General features: G+C 48.7%; 1 protein-coding gene across 6 annotated transcripts in view; it reads left to right on the top strand.

The window, feature by feature from the left end:
• LOC144507345 (nesprin-2-like) overlaps nucleotides 1–13,056 on the top strand; it is a 316,785-nt gene that overhangs the window by 280,342 nt on the left and 23,387 nt on the right. For 5 of the 6 annotated variants that reach the window (XM_078234517.1, XM_078234521.1, XM_078234520.1 and 2 more), the window contains 4 exons: nucleotides 22–216; nucleotides 492–780; nucleotides 10,638–10,706; nucleotides 12,717–12,865. In XM_078234517.1, the coding sequence (XP_078090643.1) occupies nucleotides 22–216; nucleotides 492–780; nucleotides 10,638–10,706; nucleotides 12,717–12,865 (702 nt within the window). The remainder of the gene's footprint in view (nucleotides 1–21; nucleotides 217–491; nucleotides 781–10,637; nucleotides 10,707–12,716; nucleotides 12,866–13,056) is intronic. The other variant, XM_078234519.1, reaches the window with a different exon arrangement.

The following is a 13,056-nucleotide window of genomic DNA, read 5'->3' as shown; positions in this document are numbered from 1 at the left end:
TGCTTTTGTGAATCACCATAGGCCTTTCAGCAGGAGATCACTCTCAACACTAACAAGATTGACCAGCTCATTGTCTGTGGCGAAATGCTGATTCAGAAGATTGAGCCCATGGATGCTATCACCATTGAAGAGGAGCTTGAGGAGCTGCACGCATACTGCCAGGAGGTGTTCGGGCGTGTCGCACGCTTCCACCAGAGGCTCATGTCTAAACAGCCGGTGAGGAACTTTCAAACCTGCTCCAAACGAGGGGCATGGACCTTCGAAACAAAAAGAGGGAGGAGGGGGGTGTTGCTCACTTGTCTTCAGGTACCAGAGTTTTTCTACAGAACTGTGACTCTGGAGGTTAATGTGGTGGGTAAAGGTTAGGTAGGGGACAGTGAAGGTGTGGGCTGAACGTCCTGTACCTGTTGTCCCTGGTCCTGTAGCTTCCTGTAAATCATGACTGAGCTTTGGTTGATGGGTAATGTCTCGTGTTCTTGATATTGTTCCAGATGCTTGACGAGGATAAGGATCTGTCTGACAGGGAGGCTGACACAGAGGATGGCAGTGAGCTGCAGAGTATAAGCTGGCAGGAGAAGGCTGGTGGCCCGGAGCTGCCAGCTGAAGAGTCTCTGTGTCACCTCGCCCTGCCCGGGGAGGCACAGCAACACGAGAGATCGGGTGGTGTGACCCCCGTCAGTGTGGACTCCATCCCCTTAGAGTGGGACCACACAGTGGATGTGGGAGGGTCCTCTTCGCATGAAGATGAAGATGATGGCTTATACTTCAGCACTTTATCAGGTACTGATTAATGAGTGGGTAATGTCCCCTACCTGACCCATTGTGCACAAACTATGGGATCGCTCAGCCTCTGCCACAAGCATCTCTCCCTCCCCAAAACATTTATGTTAGAGCAAGAGATCCTTTCACACGTTCTGGATATCCCAAAGCTCTTCATAAGGTGTCACATTTGCAATTTAGGGAAGCGGACAGCGATTTCTTTTCAGAGCAAGATCCCATAAAAGGATAAGTAAAGAGGTGATTGGTTTTTTTTGGTGATGATGCTTACAGGGAGGAAGGTCACCTCCAGCTCACCAGGTTATGTTTGAGCCTCTCGGTTGTAGCTCAGTAAAGGAGACAAGAGTTCAGCTTCTTCATAAACAACCTTTATTTCTTTGATCCAACTCCACACACAATTCTCCTTCAACACCCAGTGCCACCTGCAGCCCTTTTATACATCAGTGACTTCTATTGAATGATTGACATCAAATTAGGATGTAATTGGAAGGTCTGTTAATCCATTCTGAACAGGTTACACTACACACCCTGTTCTCTTCTTCAAATGATGATGGCATGATCTTCCCCGGTGAAGACCATGGAAAGGCTCATCTCTGAGACAGTTGGCATCGTTACTGATGACTGAGGTCAATTCTTGATGGGCAGCTGGGGCACAGGATCATAGGAAAGAGGAGCAGGAGTAGGCCATTCAGCCCCTTGAGCCTATCCCGCCATTCAATATGATCATGGCTGATCTGATTGTGTAATCAACTCCACTTTACTTCCAACCTCCTGAATCCCTTTCACTTCTTTGTCAAGCCAGAATCTGCCTGACTCAGCCTTAAAAATAGTCAATGACCCAACCTCCAGTGCTCTCTGGGAAAGAGAATTCCACAGACTAGCTACCCTCTGAGAGAAACATGTTCTCCTCACCTCCATCTTAAATGGGAGACCCCTTATTTTTAAACTGTGTCCCCTGATTCTAGTCTGTCCCACAAGGGGAAACATCCTCTCAGCATCCACCCTGTCTGTTCCCTCAGCATCTTGTATGTTCCTGTAAGATCACCTCTCAATCTTCCAAACTCCGATGGATACAGGTGCAACCCATCCAACCGTTCCTGATAGAATAACCCCTCACCCCAGGTATCAATCAAGTGAACCTTTATCTGAACTGCTGATGGGAGCACTCCAACAGTCACATGGGTTCCTGTACCGAACCCATGACAAGAGGGCGATGATAATCTTTTCCAAATGATTGTATAGGAGTAAATGACAGAATTGTAATGGTGGGAACGTTTAAGACTTATCTAGATAGCCACATGAACGGAGTGGGAATGGAGGGATACAAAAGAATGGTCTAGTTTGGACCAGGGAGCGGCACGGGCTTGGAGGGCTGAAGGGCCTGTTCCTGTGCTGTATTGTTCTTTGTTCTTTGAGGCCATTCAGCCCATCATGTCTGCAGCAGCTCTCCAAATGAGCAGCATGACTTAGTGCTATTCTCCTGCCTTTTCAGCCGTACACCCTGCACATTGTTTCTGTTCAAATAATCTTCTAACGCCCTCTCGAATGCCTTGATTGAACCTGCCTCCACCACACTTCCAGGCAGAGCATTTCAGACCCCAACCCACTCGCCATGTGAAAGTTTTTTTCTCACGTCACATTTTCTTCTTTTGTAAATCACTTTAAGTCTTTCCCCTCTCATTTTCTATCCTTTTACGAGGGTGAACAGTTTCGCCCAGCTACTCTGTCCAGCCCCCTCATGATTTTGAACATCTCTATCCAATCTCCTCTTTACCACCTTCTCTCCAAGGAGAACAGTCCCAACCTCTACAATCTATCCTCATAACTGAAGTTTCTCATTCTTGTAAACATCTTCTGCACTCTCTCCAATGTGTTCACATCCTTCCTATAGTGCGGCACTCAGAACTGTACACAATATTCCAGCTGAGGTCTAACCAGTGTCTTGTATAAGTTTAGCATAACCTCCTTGCTCTTGTACTCTATGCCCCTATTAATAAAGTCCAGAATACAATGTGCTTTATTAACCGCTCTCTTCACCTGTCCTGCCTCCTTTGATGATCTCTGCACAGATACACCCAGCCCCCTCTGCTCCTGCAGCCCTTTAAGAATTTTATTATTTACTTTATATTGTTTCTCCATGTTATCCCTACCAAAATGCATCACCTCACACTTCTCCGCATTGAATTTCATATGTCTCCTATCTGCCCACTCCACCAACTTGTCAATGTCCTTTTGGAATTCTACACTGTCCTCCTCACAGTTTACAATACTTCCAAGAGTGGGAGAGGACTGAAAGATTGATTCCTCTGTCAGAAAATTTGGGTCATGCATTCACATCTCTTCTCTCTATCTGTGTGATAGAGTCATAGAGGTTTACAGCATGGAAACAGGCCCTTCGGCCCAACTTGTCCATGCCGCCCTTTTTTTTTAAAACCCCTAAGCTAATCCCAATTGCCCGCATTTGGCACAAATCCTTCTATACCCATCGTACCCATGTAACTATCTAAATGCTTTTTAAAAGATCAAATTGTACCCGCCTCTACTACTACCTTGTTCCAGACACTCACCACCCTCTATGTGAAACAATTGCCCCTCTGGACACTTTTGTATCTCTCCCCTCTCACCTTAAACCTATGCCCTTTAGTTTTAGACTCCCCTACCTTTGGGAAAAGATATTGACTATCTAGCCGATCTGTGCCCCTCATTATTTTATAGACCTCTATAAGATCACCCCTCAGCCTCCTACGCTCCAGAGAAAAAAGTCCAGTCTATCCAGCCTCTCCTAATAACTCAATCCATCAAGTCCCAGTAGCATCCTAGTAAATCTTTTCTGCACTCTTTCTAGTTTAATAATATCCTTTCTATAATAAGGTAACCAGAATTGCACACAGTATTCCAAGTGTGGCCTTACCAATGTCTTGTATAACTTCAACAAGACATTCCAACTCCTGTATTCAATGTTCTGACCAATGAAACCAAGCATGCCGAATGCCTTCTTCACCACTCTGTCCACCTGTGACTCTACTTTCAAGGAACTATGAACGTGTACCCCTAAATCTCTTTGTTCTGTAACTCTCCCCAACGCCCTACCATTAACTGAGTAAGTCCTGCCCTGGTTCAATCTACCAAAATGCATCATCTCACATTTGTCTAAATTAAACTCCATCTGCCATTCATCAGCCCACTGGCCCAATTGATCAAGATCCCGTTGCAATTGGAGATAACTTTCTTCACTGTCCACTATGCCACCAATCTTCGTATCATCTGCAAACTTACTAGCCATGCCCACTATATTCTCATCCAAATCATTAATATAAATGACAAATAACCGTGGGCCCAGCACTGATCCCTGAGGCACACCGCTCAGTCTTGACCTTCTCCCAATTTTATCCTTCCAGTGTCACTCGTTAGGATGTGTCCATATGTTGGGATCAATGTTCCCGATTGACATACATTATTCCTCACTCCTTCCAGCTGTTCTATCAGGGATCTCGGGAATCGGTGCTGCAGCTTTCCCTGTGCGTTTGTGCCGTATTGAACCAGAGTCAGTAGGTGTCACTGTTGGAATTATTGTTAGTCTGAAAGTTTCATTTCAGTGTGGAGTCATTGACGACAGAGAGGGGAGGGGGGTGGGGGAGGTGGGGTGAGGGGAGAGAGAGAGAGAGGAAAGAGTGAAGGTGGGATGGAGGGAGGCAGACAGGTGGAGCAAGTCTTTGCAAATCTATGGGGAAATATTTTGTTTGCATTCCTCACTGCACCAGCCCTTTACAAAATACACTGGGAAAACCTAACCCCCTCCCGCACCCTAATATTAATCCCTTCTCCCCCATTAGGTACTCCCCCTTTCTGAGATCTGGTGCCAAGAATGTATCACCTCACTCCCCAGATAGAGAGTCATTGGCTATTCAACTGCATGAGGCCCCACAGTCTTGCCCAAACTCTGTGCTCTCAAATTTCCAGCAGGGATCACCTGGATATTGTCCCTTAATCCAGGGGCACTGAGGCAACACCACCTCTACAACCCCACACCACCTGCGATCAGCTACACAACAGGCTAGAAATCAAAGCTGTGACATTGTTGATCCACTTGGCTCAGCATCGCATTGACTTTCCAAAGATACATCCTCGGAACGTGGACATTGCTAATAACCCATTTCCCAAACCCTTAGGTACCCTGAGAAGCTGCTGATGGGTTTGATACAGAGTTCAGGAGCTTCTTATGCCACTTTAGAGAGCAGCTAAGAGTCAACCACATTGATGTGGAAATTCTGGAGTCTCGTATAGACCCAGACTGGGCAAGGACAGCTGATTCCTATCCCCAAAGGGAACCCCAGAGGGAGATCCAATCCTGGTTTTTGATGGGAATTGGGTAACTACCTGAGGAATAGCATTGCAAGGCTGTGGAAAAGCAGAGGAGGAGCGTGACTGGCTGAGTCCTCAAGAGCTAGAGTGATCAAGATGGATCGAATGGCCTCCTTCTCTGCAGTAATTGTTCTACAATTCTAAAAAATCTGATGGATAACAATCATTTACTGAGACCAGTACCACACTTCAGAAACTGAATCCAAATACATAAGCTGTTCACAGTGCTTGCTTTCCGGGATTATTGATCTAATAACGTGGCCCGAATATACCTCGACTCACTGAGGCCATGGGCAGGCCTGTTCCTCTTTGCAAAAGTGGAAGATTCCTGAGCTAAAGAGAAACACCGTCTCAGTACTCAGTCCTTGATTAAACTGCGGTGTTTTGTAGTGGGACCAATATCTCTCATTCACTCGCCCCCTTCCCTGTTGATCTCTCTCTCTCTCTCTCTCAGTTCATTCCTATCTTTCTGCTTCCTTCTTTCCCTCAGCCCCACATTCCTCTCTCTCTCTTCATTCCACCCCTCTCACTTGGTATCCGTCCACTTCCCACCCCTCGTGTGTTCCCTCCCTCCCTCTTGCCTTCCTCCCTCTTGTCCCCCCCGTGTCATTTCCCATCTTTCCCTCATGCTCCATCCCTGCCTCCCCTCTCACACTCCCTCCTTCTCTCTCTCTCCTTCTTATCCCCTCTTTCTCCCTCCTTCTGGTTGGGTTCTCCTCTCTTGGTTTGATCCTGTAGTAATGAGGTGTGCTTTGGACACAGTCCCAAACAAAAGGAGATAAAGAGACACATCCAAACGAGGGGGAGAGAGTTGGATATTGGGAAGGAAAGCTTTGATATGGAAGCAATGAAATGTAGAGATGGGCCTGCTGAATTCAGAGATAAGAGCCAGCTGTCAGTTGCTTTGATCTCTTGCTTTGGGCGGCACGGTAGCACAGTGGTTAGCACTGCTGCTTCACAGCTCCAAGGACCTGGGTTCGATCCCCGGCTTGGGTCACTGTCTGTGTGGAGTTTGCACATTCTCCTCGTGTCTGCGTGGGTTTCCTCCGGGTGCTCCAGTTTCCTCCCACAGTCCAAAGATGTGCAGGTTAGGTTGATTGGCCATGCCAGTAATTGCCCTTAGTGTCCTGAGATGAGTAGGTTAGAGGGATTAGTGGGTAAATATGTAGGGATATGGGGGTAGGGCCTGGGTGGGATTGTGGTCGGTGCAGACTCGATGGGCCGAATGGCCTCTTTCTGTACTGTAGGGTTTCTATGATTTCTTTGTGTGATCTCGAGGTTCCTCATTGATCCACCGTCTGACCCCTGCAGCTTCCAGGACAGTTAGATGCAGCAGACAAAGCAGTGACAGATGTTGGAAAAACACCCTGACCTCAACCGTGTCACCTGCCTTGTGAATGAAAGGTGCTTCCTCCCCACAGCACCTGCCTCATCCTCCAACACGGAATAAATTCCAGGTGCCAACTCCGGGTGGGTGCGTTCCTGGAGATTTGGTCATGTGACCTGTCTTGTTCCTGTGATTGGAGATTTTGTCACAGGGCCTACCCCCAGGCTCAGTTTCAAAAACTTTCCCTTCAATATTTCTCTCACCAAGAAATTCTTAAAACACAGACAATCTCTCTGGAGTCCATGCTGACTGTTGCACGAGGAACGGAATACCTCCTACATCAATTCAACCCCAAATACTGACAGACAGCAGAATAATAACTCCTTCATCCAGCTTGCTGCACTCATTCTGATACACTCCGTGTCAGGAAAGGTGTCAGTTCTGACTCAACAACAACAACTTGTATTTAGAAAGCATCTTAACAGAATGAAGCATCCCAAAATGCTTCACAGGAGCATTATAAACCAGAATTTGACACTGAGACACATAACCATAGAATACAATGCAGAAGGAGGCCATTTGGCCTATCGAGTCTGTACCAACTCTCCGAAGGAGCACCTTATTCAGGCCCACCCTATCCCCATAACCCCGCACATTTGCCATGGCTCATCTACCTAACCTACACATTTTTGGACACGAAGGGGCAATTTAGCATGGTCACTCTACCTAACCCGCACATCTTTGTACTGCGGGAGGAAACCGGAGCATCCGGAGGAAACCCACGCAGACACGGGGAGAATGTGCAAACTCCACACAGACAGTGACCCAAGCCGGGAATCGAACCCAGGTCCCTGGCGCTGTGAGGCAGCGCTGCAATGCTAGCCACGTGCCACCCAAGGAGATGGATGATATTATAATAAGGAGATCACAGGGCGGATAGCTAAAAGCTGGATCAAAGAAGTAGGTTTTGAGGATTGCCTTAAAGGAGGGAAAAGAGGTTAGTGAGGCGGAAAGGTTTAGGGAGAGAATTCCAGAATTTCAGTCCCAGCAGCTGAAGGCATGGCCAGCAATGGTGGAGCAATTAAAATGGGAGATTCTCGAGAGGCCAGAAATAGAGGAGGGTAGAGACCAGAAGGTTGTGGGGTTGGAGGAGATTTCAGAGATAGGGAGGATGAGGTCACGGAGGGACCTGTAAACCAGGGTGAGAATTTAAAAGTTGAGGCGTTGCTTGACTGGGATCCGATGTCGGTAAGGGAGTACAGGATGATAGAGGAACGGGGCTTGGTGCAAGCTAAGACACGGACTGCAGAGTTTTGGATGACCTCAAGTTAACAGAGGGTAGAACGTGGAGAGCAGTTGGAGAGCATTGGAATAGCTGTCCGGAGGAGTGTGGTGACATTACAGAGATTGGAAATCGGTGGTCTTTATCATGACATGAATATGAGGTCAAAAGCTCATCTCGGGGTCAAATGTGACACAGGGTTGTGAACAGACTGGCTTCATCTCAGACTGTTACCAGGGAGAGGGATGGAGGTGGGAGCAGGGACTGAAAATAATGGCTTCAGTCTTCCCAATATTTCATTGAACAGCAGAACAGACTTGAAGGGCCGAATGGCCTATTCCTGTTCCTATTTTCTATGTTTCTCCAGTATTATTTATTTGGTTGTGCTAAGTACAGTGATCTAGGGCGAGCTTCTACCAGGACCCAGGGTTGATATTAATACTCCTGGGCAAAACTTTTGGAGCGGCCTTGTAGTCTGTCCTTTGATCATCATGAGAATGATTTGATTTGATTTGTTATTGTCACATGTATTAACGTACAGTGAAAAGTATTGTTTCTTGTGCGCTATACAGACAAAGCATACCGTTCATAGAGAAGGAAAGGGGAGAGTGCAGAATGTAGTGTTACAGTCATAGCTAGGGTGCAGAGAAAGATCAACTCAATGCAAGGTAGGTCCATTGAAAAGTCTAACAGCAGCAGGGACTAAGCTGTTGTTGAGTTGGTTGGTACGTGATCTCAGACTTTTGTATCTTTTTCCCGAAGGAAGAAGGTGGAAGAGAAGTGTCCGGGGTGTGTGAGGTCCTTAATTATGCTGGCTCCATTGCTGAGGCAGCGGGAGGTGTAGACAGAGTCAATGGATGGGAGGCTGGTTTGCGTGATGGATTGAGCTTCATTCACAACCTGGACCCCAGCCTCGAGCTGTCCATCGAGGATTTGCTCTATTGCGAGTGTCCGGTATTCTGGCTGCGTGACCTGGCTACATCACAGGGACTGCAGCTTTTCAAGAAGGCGGCTCATCACCACCTTCTAAAGGGCAATTAGGGATGGGCAATAACTGCTGGCCAGCAGTTTTCCCACTCCCAGACTGGTGTTTAAAGTCTGCCGAAGGCTACACTTGCTTTCATGATCCTTGCATGTGTCTCGTCATCAATGTAGACAGTGTGTGTTGCTGAGCTAGGTGACTCACTGACAGGCTCTGGACTGAAACTTTGGCCTCGAGATGGGGCTTTCCCTGAGCAGGCTGGCTGCAGTTTGCCTCTTTCTGATTGAAGTTGTCTCCTGCATTGGAGAACCAGTCCACACCGCATTGCATATCCAGCTCAGAACCAGCGGCCTGTACATAGTCATCGGCAAACAGGAAAGCGGTATGGGGTCAAGGGCCGAAACCATTCTAACCGGCACAGTGATTAGCATTGCTGCCTCTCGGGGACCCAGATCCAATTCCAGCCTCTGTGTGGAGTTTGTACATTCTCCCCATGTCTGCGTGGATTTCCTCCGGGTGCTCCGGTTTCCTCCCACAGTCCAAAGATGTGCGGGTTAGCTGGATTGGCCATGCTAAATTGCCCCTTAGCGTCAGGGGATTAGAAGGCTAAATGCGTATGGTTGCAGGGATAAGGCCTGGGTGGGATTGTGATTGGTGTAGACTCGATGGACTGAATGGCCTCCTTCTGCACTGTAGGGATTCTCTGATTGTATGATTCTGAGTGAGCATGGTAATGGTTAGATAGGTAGGAATGAACTGGGAGAGCCGGCATCAGTGGAGAGGTGTTAGAGGAGGTTACTGTGGTCATTGTGTCAGAAGTAACACATTCCGTTGCCACAGGGTTGATAGGTTATTGGCTGAAGTTCCATTTCAGAAACATGAGCACAAAATTCGAGGCTGACATTCTGATGCGATACTGAGGTGGTGCTGCACTGTCAGAGGCGCCATCTCTCAGACTGATGCTGAACTGAGCCTCAGTCCACTTCCTCAGGACAGAGGTGAAAGATCCCGCGTCGCTGTGCTGAAGAGCAGAGGAGCTCTCCTCGGCTGATACTTATCCCTCAATCAACATCACAAAAAACAATCACCTGCTATTGTGGGATCTTGCTCTGCACAAATTAGCTGCTGAATTTTCCAACATTACAGCAGTGACTACATGTCAAAAGTACTTCATTGGCTATGAGGCAGTTTGGGACATTCAGTGGATGTGAAAGGTGCTATAGAAATGCAGGATATTTCTACCTCTGCTTGATAACACCTCTCCAACTACCAACACCCATGGGAGAGGCAATTATACAGCCACGACTAATTTAGACAAGGAATAGAATTGGAAAATACCTCTCAAATGTCCACTGACTCTTATCCACTCTTACTGCTTCCTGCTTTTGATTGCCGGTATTTGATGAAGCAAGATTGGATTTCTCCTGGTGAGCCGTGGTGTGTGTTGAGCGGGGCTGTGTGTTGAGCGGGGCTGTGTGTTGAGCGGGGCTGTGTGTTGAGCGGGGCTGTGTGTTGAGCGGGGCTGTGTGTTGAGCGGGGCTGTGTGCTGAGCGGGGCTGTGTGCTGAGCGGGGCTGTGTGCTGAGCGGGGCTGTGTGTTGAGCGGGGCTGTGTGTTGAGCGGGGCTGTGTGTTGAGCGGGGCTGTGTGTTGAGCGGGGCTGTGTGTTGAGCGGGGCTGTGTGTTGAGCGGGGCTGTGTGTTGAGCGGGGCTGTGTGTTGAGCGGGGCTGTGTGTTGAGCGGGGCTGTGTGTTGAGCGGGGCTGTGTGTTGAGCGGGGCTGTGTGTTGAGCGGGGCTGTGTGTTGAGCGGGGCTGTGAGCTGAGGTGTGTGTTGAGCAGGTGTGTGTTGATGCTGCTGGGTATAGCTGTGTCTACGCCGTGTTGAAAGTGCTACTCTTCTTTTTGCAGATGTACAAATCACAGAAAGTCCTGAAGCCTATGTTAAAATGACAGAAATCACATTGAGAACTTCAGCTGGTAGGCAGCTGCTAACGCATGTGTCCCCACCTCTCTGCTCATACCCCTGCCATCCCTGCCACATACATCATCCTGTGCCACCCTCCGTGACAACCCCACTCCTGCCATACGGTAGCATTCCCCTCGATTGCTCCGCTCTCCATCATCTCCTCCCTGCATCCGTGTTGCACGCATGCTTCTTCACACCGCTGTGATGTCGTTAGGCCGTTACGCATGCTGATGCACGACGCATGTTAACTGCCGGTCTCTCGCTGACCAACCCCCCCACCGCGCCAAGCCCCATCACTCAGCCAGAATGCCAGTCGATGCTCCCAATGCTGTCCACATGATCTACATCCTGGGCATAAGCCTGCAGCAGTGTTGGGTAAGGTATTCCTCCAGCGGATTCTTGCACGGGGAGTTTTTGAGAAATGAGCACGGGATTTTGGTGTCTTTTCTGCAGGAAAGATACATGAAGGATGGAGACCATTCAGCCCATCCTGTTTGTGCTGGGTCTCCAAATGAGCTATTCAATTAGTCCGACCCCCTATCCCTTGCCCTATGACGCTGCAAAGGGTTTTCCCTTCTAGTCTATATCTAATTCCCTTTTGAGGGTTTCTATTGAATCTGCTTCCACCGCCCTTTCAGGCAGCACCTTCCAGATCACAACAACTCGCATGCCTCCTTAGCTTTCTCTGTCTCCCTCTAATTTTGCTATTTGAAATGGGAAAAGAAGGGAATTAATCCCTTTCCATCCCATGAATATAATGGTGGGACATGGCAAAGCCATCACACACGAGATGGAGTTGCCCAGTGTTGTGGCTGCCCTTGATGCCAACATGTGGTTAAACCATGAGTTGAGAATGGGGCCAGAAGGGGCAGTGTTGGGGGATGTGGGAGCAGGTATGGGGTTTTGGATAATGGAGAGTTTCTATGTGGCAGGGGAAGGGAGGGGGGTGGCGGCGTGTGAGGTGGGGGAAGGTTCAATTTAACCATTGATGAAATATGGCTAAGAATTCCTGGCATTGGGTTGGCAATCCATGGGCAAGGATCAGAATATGTTCCCCATCCTGTATATGTCCCCCAACCCCCGGCTAAGTCTTCTGGATGTCGGGGGAGGGGGGGGGGGAGGAGAGTGGTGTTATCACTCTCGGGGCTGCAGTTAGGGAGTTTGCTCTCGGGGGGTCTCAGTAGATGTTACTCCAGGGGGCGGGAGTTGCAATGGGGGAGTCACTCTTGGGTTGGGGCGCTACGGTGAAGTCATTCAGGATGGAGGGGGTCATATGGACATTAAAATAATGGCAGAAGTAGGCCATTCGGCCCCTCGAGCCTGCTCTGCCCTTCAATAAGATCATGACTGATCTGTTTGTGTTTCCAATTCTACATTCCAATCTACCCCCCAATAACATTTGATTCCCTTGTCTAACACGAATCTATCTACCTCCACCTTAAAAATATTCAGCGACCCTGCTTCCACCGCATTCTGAGGCACAGAGTTCCAAAGTCACACAACCCTCTGGGAGAAGAAGATTCTCCTCAAGTCTGTCCTTAAGGGACGGCCCCTAACTCTACACTCACCCACAAGAGGAAACATCCTTTCCCTAAGCAGAATCAGTCAGAATATAAAAAACGATGACTTGTTTGATACATGTAAGATCCTGAATGGCCATACAGAGTGGGGCTCACTCTCAGTGGCCTCACTGGACTTACTCTCAGGGTTCATGGGGGGTACTTCCAAGCGGGCATTGGGGTCACTCTTCGCTGTGGCGAGGGTCGTGGTGGGAGTCACTTAAGAAGGGAGTTACTCTCGTGGGGACATGGTGGTGGTGGGGGGGGGGGGGGTCCCTCTTCAGGGGGTGACATGAGGGTCACACTTGGACGTGGGGTGGGGGACACTCTCGGAGATTGTGGTATTGTTCACTTGGAGTGCAGGTTATGCCCACCACCCATTGGTGCCAGCCCATAGCCTTCCTCCCCTGTTGCTCAAGTAAGCTCGTTCTGTCTCTCGCTCACTCTTGGTCTTGTTCACAGGGGATGTGGGTGCAGATCCTGTCTCGTGGCGCCTCGCCACTAGTCCAGACACCAAAAGGAAGTGCCAGTTTCAGCAAACGGAGATCACCATTGGGCACCACCCGCCCACTGAAGGCCAAAGGTCAGATACTGCTCAGCATGACAGCTACGTAAGTATCGAGATTGGGAAACTGGCAATGTCAATGGAAAGCAGAGTCCTGAGGGTCAGCAGCGGTTTTGCTGTTGGGGGGGGTGTTAGGATTTTACTGTATCGTGGATAGAATCCGTACCATGGAGGGCTCATTGTACAAAATCAAAGCAAACACAACTGAGCAGGAAATGAGCTGATTATCTGCTGCTG

This window comes from Mustelus asterias, chromosome 18, assembly GCF_964213995.1.
Source record: "Mustelus asterias chromosome 18, sMusAst1.hap1.1, whole genome shotgun sequence".
Lineage (NCBI taxonomy): Eukaryota > Metazoa > Chordata > Chondrichthyes > Carcharhiniformes > Triakidae > Mustelus > Mustelus asterias.
This window is presented reverse-complemented; position numbering and strand designations above follow the sequence as displayed.